This window comes from Vigna angularis, chromosome 2 (assembly GCF_016808095.1).
Source record: "Vigna angularis cultivar LongXiaoDou No.4 chromosome 2, ASM1680809v1, whole genome shotgun sequence".
In the NCBI taxonomy this organism is placed as follows: domain Eukaryota; kingdom Viridiplantae; phylum Streptophyta; class Magnoliopsida; order Fabales; family Fabaceae; genus Vigna; species Vigna angularis.
Window position 1 is genome coordinate 41,409,791 of NC_068971.1, and position 21,615 is coordinate 41,431,405.

Consider the following 21,615-nt stretch of genomic DNA (forward strand, 5'->3'; position numbering starts at 1 on the left):
AGAAAATAGATATATTAGTGAGTGGTCCTAGTAAATTTGGTGTTTAATTTTTGTTAAAATCTCTCTAATCTCCATACCACCATTGATAGTATGGTCACGTGTTGTATTTTAAAGTACCACTTGGACTATTATTTTTAATTATGACTGCTATTAATCCACCATTATAGAAAAAAAGTGAATAAAAAATATGCATTTTATGATGTTAGTTTCACTTTTGTTGACTGCATGGATTTGTTGATGATTGCTAATTTCAACATAAGCATTGCGAAGAAGAAATTGGAGGCAATGTAGTATTATTGTATTATTAGACAGTCTTCTGCTTGCACTGTAAGCAGATACCTCCACTTAAACTCTGCAACATGTCTAATTTCCCATACTCCCAATTACATCATTCTGATGCAACCCATTCATATACACTATTCAGGCTACTATACATTCTCTACTCAAATTCTCATCATCAACTCCACTAAATTCACTTTCCTACACCAAACACGCATCTCATATTTTATTACTTCTCTATATCTTCTTAAATCTTCTAACTTCAAAATCTAATATTAATTTTTTTGCCAACTTAAAACCATATGTAGTTTTTAACAATCTCCAAATTTCACATGTTTAACCTTTTTTCTCTATGTTGATTATAAGGTTAAGTGTATAATCCTTTATATGAAATTAAATTATTATATTTAAATAATTCTTTAAAATAAACGATTGATAAAAAAATTGTTTATCTCTGTTCAGAGAAATTTTTTCAAAAATATAATAAAAAAATAATCAAATGTATTTTGTAAAATTGATTTTGATATGTTTTGAATATAATTGACTATGTAGAAATGCAATCAATTATAACAAGTGCTTAAAAAAATGCAACCTTTCAAAACAATTGATTAAGTCAAGTTATAATTGATTAAAACTGTCTTGAACTATTTTATGGTCGATGAACAAACAAACTCATTGATTATTTTTGTTAATAATAGCTTATCTTATTAAATTATTGTTTAAAAAAGGTTCTATTGCTTTCAAAAATATAGTTTTTATATATTTTAAATTTAGAGGGCATTATTCTGAGGAAGAAAGTTTCCTAAATTTATAAAATTCCTCGAGATTTGAAATATTGTTCAAGAATCATCAAAGGAGGATGATTTTCATTGCATAATCTATCACACATGAAGTGATATATTTCTCTATTTTTCTTGCAATTTGAAATTGAAAAACTTTGCGCCAATGTTTGGTGTATACATTAGGTAATTAAGTGTATCAATTAAAAATTTCAAGAATTGATTGTTTTTGCCCTGTTCTAGTTTACATCAATATTTCTTAGTTAGGTGTTTAAGAATTTTAGTAAAAGATTTAGTTTAGATTGTTTGGATAAACCGAATGTAGATTCCATAAGAATTAAACCAATATAAAATTTCCTATATGTTTTTTATTTTTTTTATCTTAATTTTGATATTCTGTTTTCATAAATCACTTCATTAAATTTTTTTATCAATAATTTTAATTAAAATTTTCTTTGAATTTTTTTAGAACACCACTTTTTAGTTAATTCATCCTCTCTTGATTGTATTTTAGCCTCTCTTTTTTTGGTGGTAAAGGAATTTTCCAGCAAGAAAAATAGAGCGGTTTCTCACAACAGTCACACATGGTTTTCAAAATTTTAATGAATCATATTTTCTCTCTAAACTAAAGCATGCAATTCTATTATTATTATTATTATTATTATTTCAAATTATACTTTATTTAAATTAAAAAAACTTTGATCACACGAAAATTTTGTTGGAATACTACATAGGGAAAGGAGAAAAACATCATATGGTGGTTTTGTTTACATATTGGAAACGCAGAAGAAAGAAGAATGATGGAAATGTACTTGCAAATGATTGGTTGGAAGTGCGGTGGAGCACTTGGTTGTTTTCTTAATGAGAGAAACTATGGCTGATGAGTATGAGCTTTGGCATGTCAATGTGGGAGACACTCTTGTTCCATCCATGTTCACCTGAATCCCCACAACAAATCTTCAGTCAAACCACTACTTCCCATAAAAGGAAACTATTTTCATTTTCCTTTCAATTCAAACACATACAATATTCATTCATCACCTCACTTTCCTAATCCAATCCTCTTTCATCACTCATCACATACCAACAATATTTCTTCAAGATACAAACTAGAAATTATATAAAAGAAAAAGAATGAAGTTGTGATTTAAAATATTATATCCTTGTCCTATCTTCCATACCTTGAGCATCAACTGAGGCAGTCGGTTCCATGACTTTTATATGCCTTGCCTGCATGATATACGAAAATACAATGTTAATTAGTTAATTCTACTTTTTGTAATGTAGATTTGACTTTTGGAAGACCAAAACGAATGTGGTGAATCTTGCAATGAAATAATTACATAGTTTATAGCATGGTTGCTTCAGTGCTGGATCATCACTTGATCCAGGAGGATCCTCTCCAAATATCATCTCACAACTCATGTCATCAAAATCTGCATATCAAAACATAAATAAAACAATCTAATCCATTATTATTAGCAGATGTCTTAGTGGGATTTATTTTATCATTTTATTACAGGAATTCCCCTTCTCCAATACGAGGTCCTGTTCGTTTCACCAACTCAAATTCACATACACAGAAATGACTGTCATTAATTTATTGTTGAGTCGACCATCATTATACAATTTCAATGATTTTGGTATGAGAATCAATATCTTATTTATGGAATATAACACTATCAATGAACACTACACTCATTACTTACTGTTATTATATGGTTTTAGATACAACTGAGGTATGGAACTAATACACTATGCAGATGTGAAACTGTTTTCCCACAACACATTATTATAAATTCATTCATAAGTTTTTTTAGTGTTTTATTTAATCTAAACCTCTAAAACAATATGTTCATAGCTTTTTCTTTATAAATACTCAACTTTTTTATTCCTATTCAATATAAAATTTAAGTTTACATTTGGATTCTATATATCATATTGGTTTTGTATATTCTCAACTGAGTTTGGATGGATTTATTTGCAATTTTGTATCTTAGTGGTGTGTGCATGGGTCCTATATTGAAATCATGATTCTGACCCTAATACTAGTGGACTTATAGAGACCATGATTCTTAGTTGCTTATGAAATTTCTTTCTTTCTTTTCTTCATATCTTTCTGCGGAACTTACCAAAAAGAGATAATCTTTTATATATATACACTATGCTCCTGTTCATTTCTTCATTTCTTACATCTTGCAAAGATCAGGAACACATGATAATCATTTTTAAAAGAAAAATGTTATAAGATAGAACTCAATTAAGTATTATGTAAGGATTGACTATAACTGTACTTTGGTAGCTTCAATCACATTATAATCCTTTTCAAAATGAGTATAAGTCAAACAAAATTAAATAATAACTGCAGTAAACTGATTAAAAGTCGAATAATAATAGTAATAATAATAAAGATATATTGTGTCTGGAAAACCTACTTACTGGGTACCATGTTGACTGACATTCCCAGAGAGTCCTTTATAAAAGTTTGAGATGGCATTTTGCAGAGATTGATACACATGCCTACACAACTTGTCTCCTCTAAAAACCTACATAAATTTTGTCTTTGGGAAAGTAAAGAAAAGTAGAATGTTTTGGCTGAAACAATCATAAAATGATATATATTTATATACCGTGTTCTTTAAATACTAATTAGAAATTCATAAATAAAACTTTATGCTGCAAATTATTGAATTTAATTGGAATGGACAATATTGTCAGGTTTTATAGACTTCTTCTATACTAGTTCTTTTTTAATTAATAATAAAATATTCATATTATTCTTTACAAATATCTTGAGACTTAAATGCTTTAAGGACATACCTATTTCAAGGAATAAGTGAGTGTTTTTTTCTTCTTAAATTCTACAGAATACTATTGATATGATTATGAATTTTGACTTCTCATTTATGATAATAGTTAAAAATTCATCAATTATTTGTTAGCATATAATAATATATTAAAAGAAATAAAAATATATAATATATCAACTCATCCGGTCATAAAAATCATGTATAAGTTATAAATAAATATATGAAAATAAAGTTTTAAATAATTTATAATATTTTTATGAATCAAAATTAAATTAACTACTATTTAATAAAGATAAAATACTTAATAAATTGAAGATATAATTATATTTTAATCATGAATAAGATTGAAAATGAGTTAATATTTTACATTTCCACGTGTAAAAAAAATAAAGATTAATATTTTTTTTATATAAATTTTCATTTAATAAGAAATATCAACTTTTGCAAATTATTTTAAAATTTGTATTTAAGATATATTTTTTATTGATAAATAATATAAAAGTCCTCATCCTAAAAGTATAAACGAATTAAACTAAAAATGCAACAGAAATTAATATTTGAAAAATTTTAAAAGAAGAATCTAATTTGAAAGTTAGCACTGGTCAGTATTCTCCATGTAATAATAATGATTTTGGTATTGAAAAAAAAAATGGATGGTGACGATGATAATGATGATGGGAATAGAGAATAGAATGGAGAGAAGGTGAATCATAATTAGCAGATTGTGCGTCGCCAAAATGTGCTCAAGGTGGGTGAATTGGGGGACCATTTTTTTTTTTGTTAAAGATGAACATCATATGAAAATGAAAATAAAAACACAAAAACAAAAAGAAAAACAACCTTTTTTATATTAAAAAAAAGAACCTAACCTGCATTTTGGGATGTAGACTACATTTTTTTCACTTCTGCCGTTGACTTTCGATTCCCTCACCTATGAATGGTGAGATTAATGAGTTTTAATCCTTAAAAATTATTGTTAAATCGTTGTCGGAAAGTAAAAGGATGTCCATATAGGTCAAGTAGCTTATTTATCATCTATACATTAATTTTAGTTTTATATCACATATTATCAAATTTCGACAAAAATGTATTTATCAACCACGTAATAAAGAAATGTCAACTTTTTAAATAAAAATGATTAGTATGATAAATTTACGTCTAAAAAATATAAAAAGTATTTTATAGTGAAAATAAATAACTGTTACATAACTTTATAATATGAAATACTCAAACTTTTATTATATTGATGTGTGGGAATATAAGAAATGAAAAAGCTTACTTAACAAGTAATATAGATTCTTTTATATATATTCCTTCTCGATTTAACATTTATATCACAATGTATTAGTATATCTTTTTTCAACCAACTGATGAACAATAATAGAAGAGAGTGATAAACTAAACATCTATAATGTGAGTAATCGGTAAACAATAATAGAAGGGAGTGATAAATTAATATACAATAAATGTTCTATAAATGTTAGGGTTAATGTGTTTGCATATTATAAATTAAAATAAACTTAATTAAATTAAATTTAAGTAATTTATAAATTTGAGTGTTTTTAATTAATATTTTTATTAAAAAATAGATTTATTGAGTGTTTAAAATATATTTTACTTTTGTTTAAGTATCATGTTGGTTGATTGTTTTCTCATCTGTAACTCAGTTATAAATCCGTTTATTCCTTCTTTAATATTTTTCAACTTGTTGTTTATTTCCTTCTCCAATATAGTATATTGACCAATAAGTTGGAGATTAAAGATGTGAGTTGATCAACGAATTGAAAATAAAAGAACAAAAATAATAAATAAATCATTCTGTCAATAGTGAAATTAAATAGTGAAATATTTAAGTAAAAATAAAATATATATTAAGCATGAATAAATTTTACTAATAAAAAATTAATTAAAATTTATAAGATATTTAAAAGTTAATTAAACCATTAAAATACTGATAACAGATAGAACGAGAAACACTTTAAATAGAAACTATTCTTAAATTTCACAATTCAACAATGTTTTATTTTCTTCTTTCTTAAGATGCATTTCATTTACTCTTCATGAAATTACAAAGAAAAGTTATCTTAAATCATCTACCCTTTTTTCTCCCTATCTCTTTTTTCCTTGGATCTAAACTAAATTTCAATAATTTAAATGCTAATAGTAAAAACAAAATTATTAATTTAAATTGTTAGCTATAAATATAAAGTATGATTTATATATTTAAGATACATTTTATCGTAACTTTTTATTATGATATATGTTTACAAATATTTATTTAGAATGATATATGTTTACATATATTATATTTAGACTGAAATATTATAAATGGATATTGTTAAAATAATCCGACTTACCCATAATCCATCTTGAAAAGCTCATAGGACGAAAATACGACTGGTTATTGTGAGTTTGGATTAGTCCGTCTGCCTAAAATTTAAAATTTAGTTTAATTACTGTATTTAAAATTTAGGACAGATATAGTTTTGATATCATAAATTTTTTAAAAAAGTATTGTACTCAATTAAAATAAAACAACGAAATTTGGAAAGAAAAATATTTTCTTAAAACTATTTTTAGTCCTCCAGATTTAATTTTAAAGAAATAAAATCACATTTTAATTAAAGAGACTTAACCTTTTTAAATTTGGAGGACCAAAACACAATTTAGCTCAAATTTTAGTGACTAAAATCATAAAGAAATTTAAAATTTTAATTGAGATCAAGCTAACGATGTTTTAGTTTAGGTCATATTGAAAATATTCTAATCAAGATTGAAATGAAGAATAATATAATCAATATTAAGTTAAGGATAGCTTAGATTAAGGTGAATTTGATTATTGAGTTGAAATATCTTGATTGAGTTTAAGTAAATGGTGTGTTTGTTTCCAGACGCGGAAAGTTTGCGAGAAAACAAATGCATTTAAAGTATGAATTTCAAGAAATAAAATAATATTAAAACACTAAAAACCATAATTTATTCGTCCTTTGAACTTTCTTTATTGTTGAAAAGATTTGAAGGAAAAACACTATTCAAAAAAATTAAAATATAATTACTAAAATTTTAAATTATTTTTATTATATATTGTTAAATTAAAATGTAAGATATAATAATTAAATATTTGTAAATATATTTTATTATTATATAAAATAAACAATTAAAAAATTTAATAAATAAAATGTATTGATTTAGTAATAATAATATCATTCCATTTTATTTTAATATAATTTCATCAATTATTTTTTTATTTATTTTAAATAATAACTCATATTTCATTTTAACATAATTTACAATAACAATATTTTATTTTAAATTAAATTTTAAATACTAGAATAAAATTATAATTTTATAATTTTATCAATTAAAATATTTTTTAATCTATTACACAATCACATGTTCATAAATTTTTACAATTTTTTTTTCATTTCTCACAATCTTTCCCTTAATTAAAACAATCTTATATTTGTCTTCCTTTTCCCTCTGATCCATCTTAAAAAATAAACACACAAAATAAGACATTAATGTTAAGATATTCTAAATAGGCAAGGTGAAAATATTTTAGTTGTGATGAAGCAAAAATTATTTTAATTGTGGTTGAGTTGAAGATATTATGGTTGAAGTCAGTTTGAAATCACTCTAAATATGGTCGAATGAAAAATATTAGAGTTGAGGTTGAGTATAAAACAATTAAATAAGATCAACCTAAAATTGAAGTTATGATAACTAAATTAAAAAAACTTACTTTGATCCATGTTGAATTCAAGATAATTTGGTGAAGATCAAGTTAAAAATACTTTGATTGAAATTGCATTAAAGACACATATAAGTTGAAACTTTAGTGAAGGATGAATTGAAACGATTTTAGATGAGAGTAAAGTAAAGATTGAGTTGAATTTAATCTCCTTAATGTGAAGGGGAGATCTTTTGAGCCATATTGAAATTATTATGATAAATTTCAAATGAAAAATATTCTTTATATATATATAAAGAATAGTTTGACAGTGTTTCAAACTATGTAAGGGAATAACTTTTCAATAAAAGTAATCATATTTCATATTCATGACATATATTTTATAACAAGTAGAGATATAAAATAAGGAAAATAAAATTAACAGTATGATAAAAAAAATAAAAAACTTTAATACTCTAAACCAATCATTTTATGATAGAAAATAAGAGGGACTACTTGCGCTTTTTCTTTCTTATACGGTAATCCTTTGGATAATGATCTTTTGAATTCGCTTTTAATTTTATTTGATATTATTTTTTTATAAATAGAAAATTTTAATTATTTTATTTTTATAATGAATTGTCAAACAATTATTTTTTTTTATGTCAAATAAAATTTTTCCTAAAAGTTTAGGTGTAAATGTAGAAAAATAGGTATTTTTCCCCTTATTCTTCAATACTTGCTCTACACCTGTTTGTATTTATGTCTTTTCTTTGAATTAAGGTCCTTCCTTCTCCTAGGCTTTTTAAATATTATGTTCCCATTGAGAAACGAGTGAGATAAAACCACAGAAAAGTACAAACTAAAATGTCAATTGTTAAACGAGAAAAAAAATAATAAATAGTCTGAATTGTTTACCTTGCAAGGCCCGACTAACCAGGCAAAGAACAAAGTGGTGAAAACGGCAAAATATTCCCGTGAGAGTTTAGATGCTGGTGGTAGCACTGTCTTTATCTACCATTCCTCGTATACAACAAAAACAAAATATTCATCCTTGAAAATCACAATGCTCAACAATTCAAATTAAAACCATGCTACAAACAAACATAAGGATCCACACCACTTTTTATCGAATAATAGATCTTTCATTTTTATATATTATTCTATTTTTTTATTTCTATTCAATATAAAATTTATTTAATTCCCCAATGATCCATTTGTCACAAAATAGCCTAAATCTAATAAGCTAAAAACAAAGGCAGCTTCTACAGAGCAACGAATAATTCCCAAAATTTCCTTCACATAGACAAACTCCACAAATGGCTTATTTCCTTGTTTAAACTTAAAATAGAAGAAGGAAAACACAAGAGCAAGGCTCCAGAATCTTGCAACCCAAGCTTACATTATGCTACCTTTTCATTCAGTTCCTCAATGCAAACTGTGCTTTTATTGTCAGATTCACTAAAGTTGTGGTGTCATACACAAGACAAGAAGATCAAATGTTTCAAGTCAAAATTCCAATACAATGAATAGCGAGTAACGAACTCACGAATGAAAGTATTGGCCTGGGGAAGGCTCTGTCCAAAGCTTGGATGATAACCTCTTGCTGCCCAATAGGGTCAAATTTGTGTTTAGCCACAGTAGCTGCTTCGACCAAGCTCTCATACCCACTCTTGTTGTTGCTGAGTCCTGCAAAAATCAAAAGCTGTAGGAAACTCTCTCCTTCAAAGAAACTACAGCAGAGTGGCAAAAGGGTATGCACCTGTGGTTTCTTGAACGCTTTTTGAAAGATGGTTTATTGCTAAACGATCAAACAAGTTATCGTTGTAGGCATTAGTTTTTCTTGGTTCTTCTGTAATACTCTCTGAAGGTCTTCTGAGCATTGCAACGGCACAAGGGTGTTCTGGTTTACGTTTGGTGTGGTTCCAATGAGTTGAACACAGTGCTGAACTCTTGTTCAGCCTAAAGCAATTTGCAACCATTTCTGAATGTTATGAGTTTGGAGTGAGAGAAAAATAAGGAATGGTGGTTGTTGTTTAAGAATGTCAACAGAGGAAGAAATGAGAGGCAGATATAAGAAGAAAGAGTGTGTGAATAGCACGTTCTCACACAGTTCCTGCTATAGATTCCGGTCTTGGCATTTCCTTACTATATTAGATGCTTTCTTCTGTCGGCTTCGGATTACATATAATTCACATAAAACATACTTTTATTTTATTACACGGCCTAAGTGTCAAGACTTATTCCATGTTTATATAAACACTAAAAAATTTCACGTCATAAAAATTTGAAAAGTCGTAAATAGAACATACAAGAAAAATCCCTAAAATTACTGTGGGCATGGAGAGGCTTAAAAATGCTCTGAAACTCAAAGTAACTAAAAACGATACTGAACAGACTTAGTTTTTTCCAGATATTCCTGTTGTGTAATTTAGTTTTATTTCAAATTTCTCGGATCTAGATGAGGACACTTGTAATATTGTTATCCACAGCAATTTAGGTTTAATATTGTACTCTTCGTCAACAATCATCAATAAAAAATATCTGTCTTTACTTTATTCTCTGTAACTCACAAGCAATATATAGATTTTAGAATTTTTCAATAGCATGAATTTTAGTACTCCAAAAAATCGACTTAAAGTCATTACCCGCAATCAACTAATCGCATTAGACAAGCATATGTATCTCATTAGCAACTTCTTTGTATAAAGAAGACAGAGCGGGTAGAAAGGAAATATATATATATATATATATATATATATATATATATATATATATATATATATATATATATATAAAACTGGTAAATTTTAAAGTACTTGAAAATAAAAGAAAAATTATACTTACATAAAATGAAGAAGAAATAATAGAATTAGAACTTTTAATTATACTTACATAAAAGGACGTAATGTCTTTTCTCCTTCTCACCACAGGAATTTTTATTGTGCATCTCTCCACTATTATTTTCTTTGATTTATCTGTTTATCTGCTAGACAAAATGATGAATATATTTTTTCTTAAATTTTTTTTTCATTGTTTAAGTCGGTAAATAAAAGTAATTTATTTAACAACATAGATCTAGAAGCTCCAGAGTCAATTTCCACATAAATAAAAGTTGCAATTTTCAAGTTTATTATAAGATGTAACACAATCAACTCTAAAATTCAAAAAGAATCAAAAACAAAAAACTTAGTCACAAAACCACACAGGTCTACCCGGACACGGAAAATCTAACAACTAATTTAGTAGACTTACACACTTTAAACTTAGAATTATCACAATTGCAAGATTTGAATGAAATAACCTTTATTGAGTGGTCATAAATTCAATCCAAATTCAGTTCAAATATAATATTTGGATCAGATGTGTGAATCTAAATCCACCTCATCCACAAAACTAATTCAGATTTTATAAATCCAAATCCAGGTACTTAATTCAGTTTTAAATCCAGATTTTATATATATATCAGTGTCACGTACCTTCCGTTTTAAAATTTGGTCATTCCAATTTCAAACAAAGCTCCCAAATTGTTGTTCTTTCAAACTAAAACAAGTGTTTCTTCTTACACCTCTCCACATTTCTATTTCTTTCTTTACCTCCACATCTTTCTAAAATTCCAAAAATATCCTGTGCATTTCAAAAAAATCTTATACTTCACCTTTTTTGCTTCAACGGATATAGAGAGAAATGTGTAGAGGTGCATGAAAAAGCACTCCCAGTCCAATCGGATCCAGACAACAAACTTTTTTAATCACATTCGAGCTGTACCCATTCGTTCCAAAAAAAAAACACTTGAAAGCAAAGTTGAGAACCCCTGCCAATTTAGATTGGAATTTTTAATGTTCCACTTTTTAAAATCATACATAAATTTACGGAAATCAGATCTGGAAAATCAATCTTTAATACCTCAGAGCACAGACCAAAAATGAAACAGTTTGATCCAAACAAATCTTTAATACATCAGAGTTGTGAATTTTGGTTCCTCAAGCGAGTGACTAGGAGACCAATAATTTTACACACTTAACGTGGTTGAAGGGTTTATCTGAAACTGGTATGAGCTTTGTAATCCAAGCAATTGGCCATGACACAGCTGCAATTCCAATACAAATTCCCCATTGCTCCCATGTTAATCTCTCTGTATCAGCAAACTTCCTTAAAAGTTCCACCATCACAACTTGAAGAACAAGGGTAATCCCCACAATTCCAAGAAACAAATGGTTTCTGTGAAGGCCTCGGAATACATTTAGTTTCTCCATATTTCTAGAGTTGAACTCGTTGAATACTTGGCAGAGAACAAAACTATTAAAAATTAGACTACCCTTTACCTCCTCTCTAACATTAAAGATTGACTCTCCGTTGAATTGTAAAACCAGGATGACAACAATCTGATATAAAGCTTGAGCTAAAAGGTTTCTCCACATAATATTAGTAATAAGAGGCTCAGTCCTACCCACTGGCTTTTTCTCCATTAACTCCTTTGTAGGTCTTTCTGTTGCCAGTGCCAACGCTCCTAGCGTACTCAAAATCAGATTTACCCATAAAAGTTGACCTGTTGTCAGGGGAACATCTCTCGAAGTAACGGCTGCAAAAAAATTTATCACCAGAGCTGTGACATTTACTGTTAGTTGAAACTGTATGAACTTTTGGATGTTGTTGTAAACGCATCTTTCCCACCTTAAAACAGTGGCAACAGAACTGAAGTTGTCATCTAAGATGACAATGTCAGAATTCTCCTTGGCAACTTCAGTTCCTTGGATCCCCATAGAAAGTCCAATGTCAGCTTCTTTCAAAGCAGGTGCGTCATTTGTGCCATCTCCTGTGACTGCAACAACATGACCTTTCTTTTTCAAGCACTGCACCATCAAATGTTTGTCCAAAGGGGATGATCTTGCCATCACGCGGATCTTCTCTACTCTCTCCATTCTCTCTTCTTCAGAATAATTCCTGAATTCCACACCCTCCACCACTTCTCCCGCACTCACATGGCCATCAAAGTCTAATATTCCGCATTCTGTTGCTATTGCTTTTGCTGTGAATATGTTATCACCTGTGATCATCTTCACACTAACTCCTCCATGTTTACACATTTCGACAGCCTCCTTGGCGTCGGGTCGGCATGGATCCTTGAGGCCAACAATACCTAGCAAGGTCAAGCCATCTTTTCTAAGGATTTGGTGTGCTTTCTCCTTATCATTATAATCAATATCTTCTGAAATCTGCTTGTGAGCAAAAGCAATACATCTAAGGCTGCTAGCAGCCATGCCTTCAATTATATTTTCAAGTTTGCTCCGCTCTTCATCAAGGGACTTCTCTATGCCGTTATTGTCAATATAGTTTGAACACATTGCAAGTATAATCTCTGCAGCACCTTTCCAGTGAACGTGAACTGTGTTGTTAGTCTCCTTCCTTATTGCGACGCCACTTCGTTTCTTTTCAGAGTTAAACGTTTCAACATGGAGAACTTCGTGTGTGCGCTTCAGTTCATCCATGTCCATGCCTAAATCTGACACGGCCCACAAGAGTATAGCTTTCTCTGTTGGGCTACCAGAAATTTCAGGTTCAGATATTGATGAAGATTTATAGATACTTCCAGTTGTGTTGAGGCCAACTCCTTGCTGGAATAATTCAAGAACTTTAGGGGCCATTGCATTGGAAAACTTTTCCTCGACATTTTGCAGGCCAAGCCAAAACTTGGTGACTCTCATTTGATTCAAGGTTAAGGTACCAGTTTTATCCGTGCAAATAACTGTAGCCGATCCCATGGTTTCGCAAGCAGAAAGTTTCCTCACCATTGCATGGTTTGCCATCATTCTTTTCATGGAGTAAGCAAGAGTGAGAGTGACGACCAACGGCAGACCCACTGGGATTACCACCACCACAATTGTCACTGCAGCAGCGATAATCCTCACAACCGCATTGAAAATGTCGTTTATATCAGTTTTACTCCCCTGGAACTCTGTATTCCCTTCATTATCTTGTGTGTTTCCAGTGAAATAACGAAATAACAAGACTCTGAAAACAAGAAAAGCGACTCTGAGGCCTACCCTTCCAACAGAAGAGGCTAACTTGTCAAGGCGAGCCTGTAATGGTGTCCTTTCGTTGGTGTCTCGCGATATCGAGCTCATCATTTCACCCCATGCTGTGTTGGTTCCCACAGATGTCACTAGCATCTGAGCATATCCATCGACCACTTTTGCACCAGACAACAAGAAAGGGCTTCTTGAAGACTCAATTTCTACATGATCGCTCTCACCTGTCATACTGGATTCATCCACTAGCAAAGAATGGCCACTCAAGAACAATCCATCAGCTGGAATCTGATCACCAATCATAAGGAATGCAATATCTCCCACTACAACATCAAAGATGGATATCTGTTGTCGCCTTCCATTTCTCACTACTTCTACTTTGATGTCGTTGCTTATCTTTGACAATTTGTCAAACTGTCTCTCTTGTCTGATGTTGCTGAGTGCGGTAACAACCACCACCAGAAACACTGCTACAAATATACTCCCTCCTTCATACCAGCCTTCCCCCGGGCCATGTTCTTTTATGCCAAAACCAAGGGAAAGACCGGCGCAAACAAGAAGGATAATGATAGTAGTGTCATTGAAAGCTTCCAGCACAAAACTCATTAAAGACTTAGGCGGGGGCCTCTGGTAAGTGTTGGAACCGAATACTTGAATACGTTTGGCAACATCATCATGGCTGCCAGTGATTCCCTTTGCTGGAATGGTTCCAAGAATGTTTGTAACACCTTCAACTCCTCCAAACTCTGTAAAGGCTGACAAGTTTTTGTCCTTGACCATACTGGTAATCCGGACCTTGTCAACATCAGGAACCAAAGAATAACGATTGGTTCCATGTTGCGGAATCATGGGCTCGATTATTTCTAGAGTACTGCTGTAATTTGAAGATCGGGCTTGGAAGAGCTCAGAGTAATGATGGGTGTTTGTATTTCTCTTAGACATGACTTCTTTGGCCAAGGCAAGCATGACTCGCCTAGAATAAATTGCTGTATAAGCAAAACGCCATCTCTCTTTGGCTATGTTGATCATGGAATCAGCAGAAGATCTTAGGCCAAAAAGATAGAAGGAAAGAACTAGATTATGACTCAAAGCTGGCTATCTTATTTATGACAAACGTATGGTAATATTTCGTACCAGAGGACCATAGAGGCAATTTCCGAGTAGCTTCCTAACATGTTTATCTTTTTTATTTACAGTCCAATTTAGTCAAACTTTTAAAAGAAACCCTCCGCGCAATTTAGTCAAACTTCTAGACCATTCTCATTGAATTCACAACTGAGCTAACCGATTTATATTTTATTTCATGAACTTGGAAATAAGCAAAATTTCAACCATTAATTTTGATGTTTTATGCCTTGTGTCTAGTTTTTGTATAACACAAAACAGATTAAGGTTGTGCTCATTCAGGGGTGATTGGGGGAAGATTATTGAGGAGAGTGATTGAATAAATTTGAGGAGATTTGTGAATAAATTTTTTATTGTTTGTTTGAGTGAATTTAGAAGTAAAATTTATGAAAATTAGTATAAAATTTGATTGATATGACAGATAAAGAAAATTGTTTATTTAGTAGTAATTATAAATTATCAAAATACCCTTAATTATTAAATTAATATAAAATAATAATTGTTAATATTATATTTAATTATAAAAATAAAAAAATAATATTAATTATGAAAAATGTTTACATTAATTTTTTATCTAAAAACTAATTTTAAAAGTCCATCCACGTATTTCTTAAAATTGAAGGAAATTTGCATAGCATTTTTAGCTATGGAGGAGTTGCTTAAAAAAATTATTTGAAGGTGTCATGTTGGAAACAACAACCGTTTATTAATTCTGATTGTGGTGATATTATCTTTTTAATATAGTAAATATTAATGTATAATAAAAATGAATGTAGAGTTTGAGAACGTGTTGCCATGTGATGATTCATTCAACCCAATACTTGCCGATATAGAAGCTATGAATAAAATAGATTGGGCTCTGTGACTTTCCCATCTTCATTAGATTTAGTGATGTGAACACAGCCTAAGAAATCATAAAAAAAAAACAAACTTGTCTTGTCATCCATATTTTAGTCAAAAACAAGTTTATTCAATTACGTCAGCCACGACAATATATTTACTTACTGGATTTATGTTACGTTTGAATCTTTCCATATTGTTGGAGAAAAAAAAGATACCCGTCAATTTTCAACAAAGTAGAATATATTTTTATTAGCATTGTATATATATTATTGAAAAAAAAATATCGAACGATAAAATATATTGAAAATAACCGATATCAGTTGGTAATAAACGGATGAATTACCAACAATAAATATCCGTCAATAATTTGATTGTTGGTAGTTATTATTGACATATATAAATGATTAGTAATTAGCGTAGATATATTCATGAGTAGTTATTGAAGGATAATAATCATTAATAATGATCAAATGATATATCTAATGGTATATTTATTGGTAAGTGTCAAACAAAAACTAATGCAATTTGTATTTTGCTTATTCTACATTCATATTATTATTAAATATGCATAAAACCATAAACAATCTGTATCTAAATAATAAAACAATCAAGTATATATTGAGATACATCTTAGACTTCATAGTGAAAGATTTATCTAATTTAAGCTTCCTAAAAGAGTAAGGTTAGACTGCAAATGATTGGACCTTTATTTCATTCAATTTGGTCCACGTTAAATAATTCCAAATTTCCTTTCTCCTAACAAAAATTATAATGTAAATGGATGAATGTAAATTTTGATACTAAAATTATGAAAAATACAACAAATTTAATAAAATTGAATTATACTATATTTTTATTGTAACATTTTAAATACATTATTTATAAAAGTATTAACTTTTAAAAAAACTTTTAATCCATAAATAAATAATAAAGTTTAAAAAATCTCTCAGATGAAGAAATAAATAGTAAAATGACATTCATATTAGTACAACACAAACAATTGAATTCGCTAAAAGTACTACAAGTGATAGAGTCAATGTTAGTGAGGTAGAAAGGCAGGTGAGTGTAGTGTGGGTAGAGTTGTTAAATAAAACTATTTTCTATTCTCTAAAACAAAATTGTTGACCCATATGCAAACAATATGAACGGAGGAGAAAGTACTTTTTTAAAATGCTCTGAAACTCAAAATTACTGAAAAAAACACTGGACAGACTTAGTTTTTTCTAGATATTTTCCTGTTATTTAGTTTTATTTCAAATTCCTCGGATCTCGATGAGGACACTTGTACTATTTTTATCCACAGCAATCTAGGTTTAATATTGTACTCTTCGTCGACAATCATCAATAAAAAAATATCTGTCTTTATTTTATTCTCTGTAACTCAAACAATATATAGCTTTTAGCATTTTTCAATAGCATGAATTTTATTACTCTAAAAAATCAACTTAGTTATTACCCGCAATAGTACCTCATTAGCAACTTCTTTGTATAAAGAAGACAGAGCAGGTAGAAAGGAAATATAGAAAAATATAAAATACAAAAAGTAGGTAAATTTTTCAAGTATTTGGATTAAAAAATATAAGAGAAAAAAACGAGCATTTATTCACATATGAAGGAGAAATAATAAAATTATAACTTATAATTATACTTATGTAAAATTTCGTTTCTCCTTCTCACCAAAGGATTTCTATTGTTCACCTCTCTGCTATTATTTTCTTTGCTTTATCTGTTTATCTGCTAGACAAAATAATGAATATAACTTTTCTTCAATTTCTCTTTTTCCAATTTCTATTGAACCATAGTAAATACATCCTAATAACAAGAACCATTTTTTAAAAAATATTTACAATTCTCTCTTTTTTGTTTAAGATGGAAACGGCAAAGATAGACCACGTATAATCCTCACATAGTTCAGTCAAACAAAAAAAAGTACAAATAATAATTAAAATAGATCTAGAAGCTCCAGAGTCAATTTCGACATAAACATAAGTTGTAATTTTCAAGTTTATTATCGTGATACTAGAATAAGGATGTAACATAATCAACTCTAAAATTCAAAATAATCCATAACAAAAATTAGTCACAAAACTGGACAGTTCTACACTGACACTGAAAATCTAACAATCAAGAAAACTTGTCACTTATTGGGCAAGATTCTTCCTCCTTATATTTTGATGAACCGAGTCCACTAAATTGCTAGTAGTAATAGTTAATAATATTGCACGACTCTATTAAAATATAACAAGCAAAAAACCAGAGAGTTGAGTGAGTAGTCAGAAAAACAAATCACTTGCTAAAGCTAAAACAAAGAACTCATTAAATCCAACAGCATTACAATTCCAGGAGTAGTACATCAACCAAGTTAAAGACAGATAGAATGATCATTTACACTCTAACATTAACATCTTGTTCTTAAGAAACAGAGAATAAAATCTAGTACCTAACTAACACACAACCTGATGGTAAATAAAGAGACAGATTAAAGGAAAAGTAAAGAGGAAATTGAGTCTCATTCTTTGGCAGCCTTGTTGATCAAGGACTTGTGGATGTGAGGGATGACACCACCACCAGCAATGGTCCCTTTGATGAGGGTGTCAAGTTCCTCGTCTCCCCTGATAGCCAGCTGCAAGTGTCTGGGTGTGATCCTCTTCACCTTCAGATCCTTGCTTGCATTCCCAGCCAACTCCAGAACCTCAGCAGTCAGATATTCCAGAATTGATGCCAAGTATACTGCAGCAGTTGCCCCCACACGTCCATTGGCTTGCACCCTTTGCTTCAACTGCCTGTGGATACGCCCCACTGGAAACTACAGCCACAAAAACAAAATCAAAATAATTCAAACCGTACATCAAACCATCTCGACAAAATCCAGGATTTTATCACAGATCTTTGATTTAAACTTAACTGTGGGCATTATACACAAAAAATTTCCAACAATCCCCAAACATTTCAATTGCTATCAAAAACTATAATTTTGAAGAAAGAAAGAACAAAAAAATCAACCTTTCTTTTAGATCGTGATATAATTCTAGTCAAGTCAGGAATTTAAAGAGTAAATTCTTTTTTCAAGACTCAATTTTGGGACTTTCTTATACACATATGTCTCCTATGAACAAAAGGAACGCAAAAGGAATAATTATTACTCTAAAAAAAACTTAATTTGCATCATCTGACACTGTTCTGAAAGAATTTCCCTCACCAATAGATAATTAAAAATAAAACAACAAAAGTTGCTTGCTTTGTGGTTAAGAACAGGATGTGGGCAAAGAAACTTCCACAACAGTCAGGAGAACACAAATCAGATCTAACATATACCATACGTGTGACCAATGAAATCAAGTCAAAATAAGTTGCATAGATGATGTTTTCAATTGAAAACTAAGGCAATTCTGGAACGGAAAAACAAAATCTGAAGAAAAAGGAAAATAGTTTACCTGGATCCCAGCACGGGATGAACGAGAGACAGGCCTTTTCTTATCCTTGTCTTTGTCCTTGTTGGCAGCGGTGGTTTTCCCAGCCACGAGCCCCTTCCCTCCTTTTCCCGCCATTGATACAGAGAGAAACCTAGAAAACCAAAGCAAAAGAAGGATGCTGCAATAGTGACTGTGGTTGAATGCGAAAGCTATCCTAATAAACACTTTAAATTCCTATTTCTCAAACAATAGGCGGGCCGGGGGCGCGGTCACTTTTGCGTGGGAATTTGATTTTCAAATTATTTCACTTTTTTTTATTTCCCGGGTCCACCCAATATTTTCGCTCAAGTAGGCTTATTAAAGCCCATCAACCTACCTCAGACCCATTAAAGCCTATCAACCTACCTAAGGCCCAAACTTAGGATAAGGTTCTACTGGCAGTACCTCAACTCCCAATTTGTGAATTAGAAAAAATATCATGGCGGCCAGTTGCGGTGGCAGCTTCTTAACACTGTGGTGTGCCGGTGCTATCCAAAATCAACATGTATCACAACCTACAACATTTCTTGGAGCTCCCGACTACCACCATAGGAAGAGGAAAACACTGCATAGGTTAGTTGTGGTAGCTGTGACCCAAGGCTCCGCCGAATCAAGTAAATCAGAGGAAAAAATCCCTTCCTGGGCTAAACCAGATTCCGATGAACCACCACCATGGGCCAGGGATGAGGCCAACAAAAACACTTCGGAGCAAGGATTTGAAATCCCATTCTTCGCCTATTTACTTGCCTCTGCCATCACAGCAATTGCTGCTGTAATTAACCAACTTCTTACCACTATTATTATTATTATTAATATTGTTTTCTTTTTATTTGTTTCTTGACAGTGTATCTTTTGCTGCCACAGATTGGCTCCATCTTTGAATATGTGAACCAAAGACCGGTGTTTGGAGTATTAACCTCGGACAGCGTGTTTTATGCTCCCTTGCTTGGTTTTTTTGTCTTCACTGGCATTCCCTCTTCGGTAAGAATTAATTACTCTTCTCAATGTTCAGATTGAGAATTTTAATTAAAATTAATTAATTTAATGTTGCTTCTTGCCTATTTATGAACTCTTAATGGTCAGGCTTTCCTTTGGTTCAAATCTGTTCAAGCTGCTAACAAGGAAGCAGAGGAACAAGACAAGAAGGATGGATATTTATAGAGGTGGATTCTGATTTGCATTTCTTTATTCTATAAGTTATGAAGAAAATGCACGTACTGCCGTGTTAAATGTGAATATTAACTTTTATGTATGAATACAGATATTAGTATGGTAGAATATGGAGCACCATTGTCATTGTGTAATCAATACAAGTAAGAATGGTTTGTGATGATGTTAAGTCAATCTTCTGGAAATGCTTGACTTTGATGTCTGTCTGTGAATGGTGAAAAAAATATGAGAAAATAATCTCTCAATGTTAATGTCAAACAAAACTTGAGAAGACCAAAATCTAATAGATGTAACTCTAATTATTTATTTTAGTAATATATGTTGTATCTTCTTTTCATATATTTAAGTAAGTTCTTCATAATCTCATTTTTATATATTATTTTGATTTAATTAATTTAGTGATATGATCCTAGCCTTATTTTGTTTAATGCTTTAGTTATTTATTTATATGGTTTGGTTTTAATATTTAATAATTATTGTAAATATATATATATATATATATATGTGTGTGTGTGTGTAAATCTTGGAAATTTAAATGAGTAGTATTAAATCATTTATTCTGACTGGCCACTACTACAAAATATAATACAATTTGATTTATACATAATTTGATTTATTATAGTTGAAGGTGTAAAACTTGGAGATTTAAATGAGTCTATTAGCCCATTTATCCTAACCTATCACTATGAGAAAATTTATTTAAATTTTTATAAAGATAGTATAAGGTGAAATGAATAAATTTATCTAAAATATTTTTGTATATCGTTTTGATACCATCCAATTGTTTAAATTAAGTTGATGATAATCTCATATATATTATGATTAATGTCAATAGTTTATCTTTATATTTTGTAGATGTGTTTACCATTTATAATGATTGTATTACGTATACGATTAGATATAGATACTAATGTAAGAAAAAAGAATTTGAGAGAAGCGAAAGACTTTTTTTATTTTATTTTATTTTTATTTATTGTAAATATTTGTATTGATATTGAGGAAGTTTAGATTTGTATATTGTATGGTTATAAGCATTATAAAAAAAAAAATCCTTTGATAGGGTTAAAATTCCACTTATTAGTTCAAATTTTAAGATAATACACTTGTCCATTTAAATTTTAGGAAATTACAAAAAGCATAAAAATTGTCATTTAAATTAGAACTTACAAATATCAATATTTTTTTCAATAAAACTTACCTAGATACATAATTTGTGTTTGACAAAAAACTTCATAAGTGTTTGTAAATATAATTTTAGTTTTCCTTTATTTGATTCACTTATTTAACTCACCTTGTGTACTAATTGTCTTTTCAATAATAATATTATATGAGTACAATGCTTACTTTAAATATAAACAATTAATTAAGGATTTGTTGGTTATGTACAAACCCTTCAGCTTCATCCATAATCCAATTGCGATTTTCTTCTTTAAAATTTGTCTTAGCAGTTTTTCATTA

General features: G+C 29.8%; 4 protein-coding genes across 5 annotated transcripts; 1 reads left to right on the plus strand and 3 right to left on the minus strand.

The window, feature by feature from the left end:
- Positions 1-1,727: 1,727 nt before the first annotated feature.
- LOC108347959 (beta-carotene isomerase D27, chloroplastic) lies at positions 1,728-9,772 on the minus strand. Of its 2 annotated transcripts, XM_017587425.2 has the most exons (8): positions 9,301-9,763; positions 9,088-9,227; positions 8,457-8,552; positions 4,738-4,799; positions 3,498-3,604; positions 2,402-2,494; positions 2,240-2,288; positions 1,728-1,996 (listed from the first exon to the last, which is right to left on the minus strand). In XM_017587425.2, exons 1-7 carry the CDS (start codon positions 9,518-9,520, stop codon positions 2,248-2,250), a joined length of 759 nt encoding a protein of 252 aa, XP_017442914.1. In that variant the 5' UTR covers positions 9,521-9,763; the 3' UTR covers positions 1,728-1,996; positions 2,240-2,247. The 2 variants fall into 2 exon arrangements, 1 of the variants encoding a protein (XP_017442914.1); XR_008247010.1 differs by lacking the exon at positions 1,728-1,996 and having other exon boundaries at positions 2,250-2,288; positions 3,494-3,604; positions 9,301-9,772.
- A 1,651-nt stretch (positions 9,773-11,423) lies between these two features.
- Positions 11,424-14,722, minus strand: LOC108347904 (calcium-transporting ATPase 12, plasma membrane-type). Its single transcript, XM_017587365.2, has one exon. It carries the CDS (start codon positions 14,594-14,596, stop codon positions 11,534-11,536), a length of 3,063 nt encoding a protein of 1,020 aa, XP_017442854.1. The 5' UTR covers positions 14,597-14,722; the 3' UTR covers positions 11,424-11,533.
- Positions 14,723-17,829: 3,107 nt separating this feature from the next.
- Positions 17,830-19,159, minus strand: LOC108347940 (histone H2A variant 1). The gene is made up of 2 exons (XM_017587403.2): positions 18,970-19,159; positions 17,830-18,341 (listed from the first exon to the last, which is right to left on the minus strand). Exons 1-2 carry the CDS (start codon positions 19,081-19,083, stop codon positions 18,045-18,047), a joined length of 411 nt encoding a protein of 136 aa, XP_017442892.1. The 5' UTR covers positions 19,084-19,159; the 3' UTR covers positions 17,830-18,044.
- Positions 19,160-19,355: 196 nt separating this feature from the next.
- LOC108347954 (uncharacterized) lies at positions 19,356-20,485 on the plus strand. Its single transcript, XM_017587420.2, has 3 exons — positions 19,356-19,759; positions 19,852-19,968; positions 20,071-20,485. The coding sequence occupies exons 1-3, from the start codon at positions 19,427-19,429 to the stop codon at positions 20,146-20,148; spliced, it is 528 nt and encodes a 175-aa protein (XP_017442909.1). The 5' UTR covers positions 19,356-19,426; the 3' UTR covers positions 20,149-20,485.
- The last annotated feature ends 1,130 nt before the right edge of the window (positions 20,486-21,615 follow it).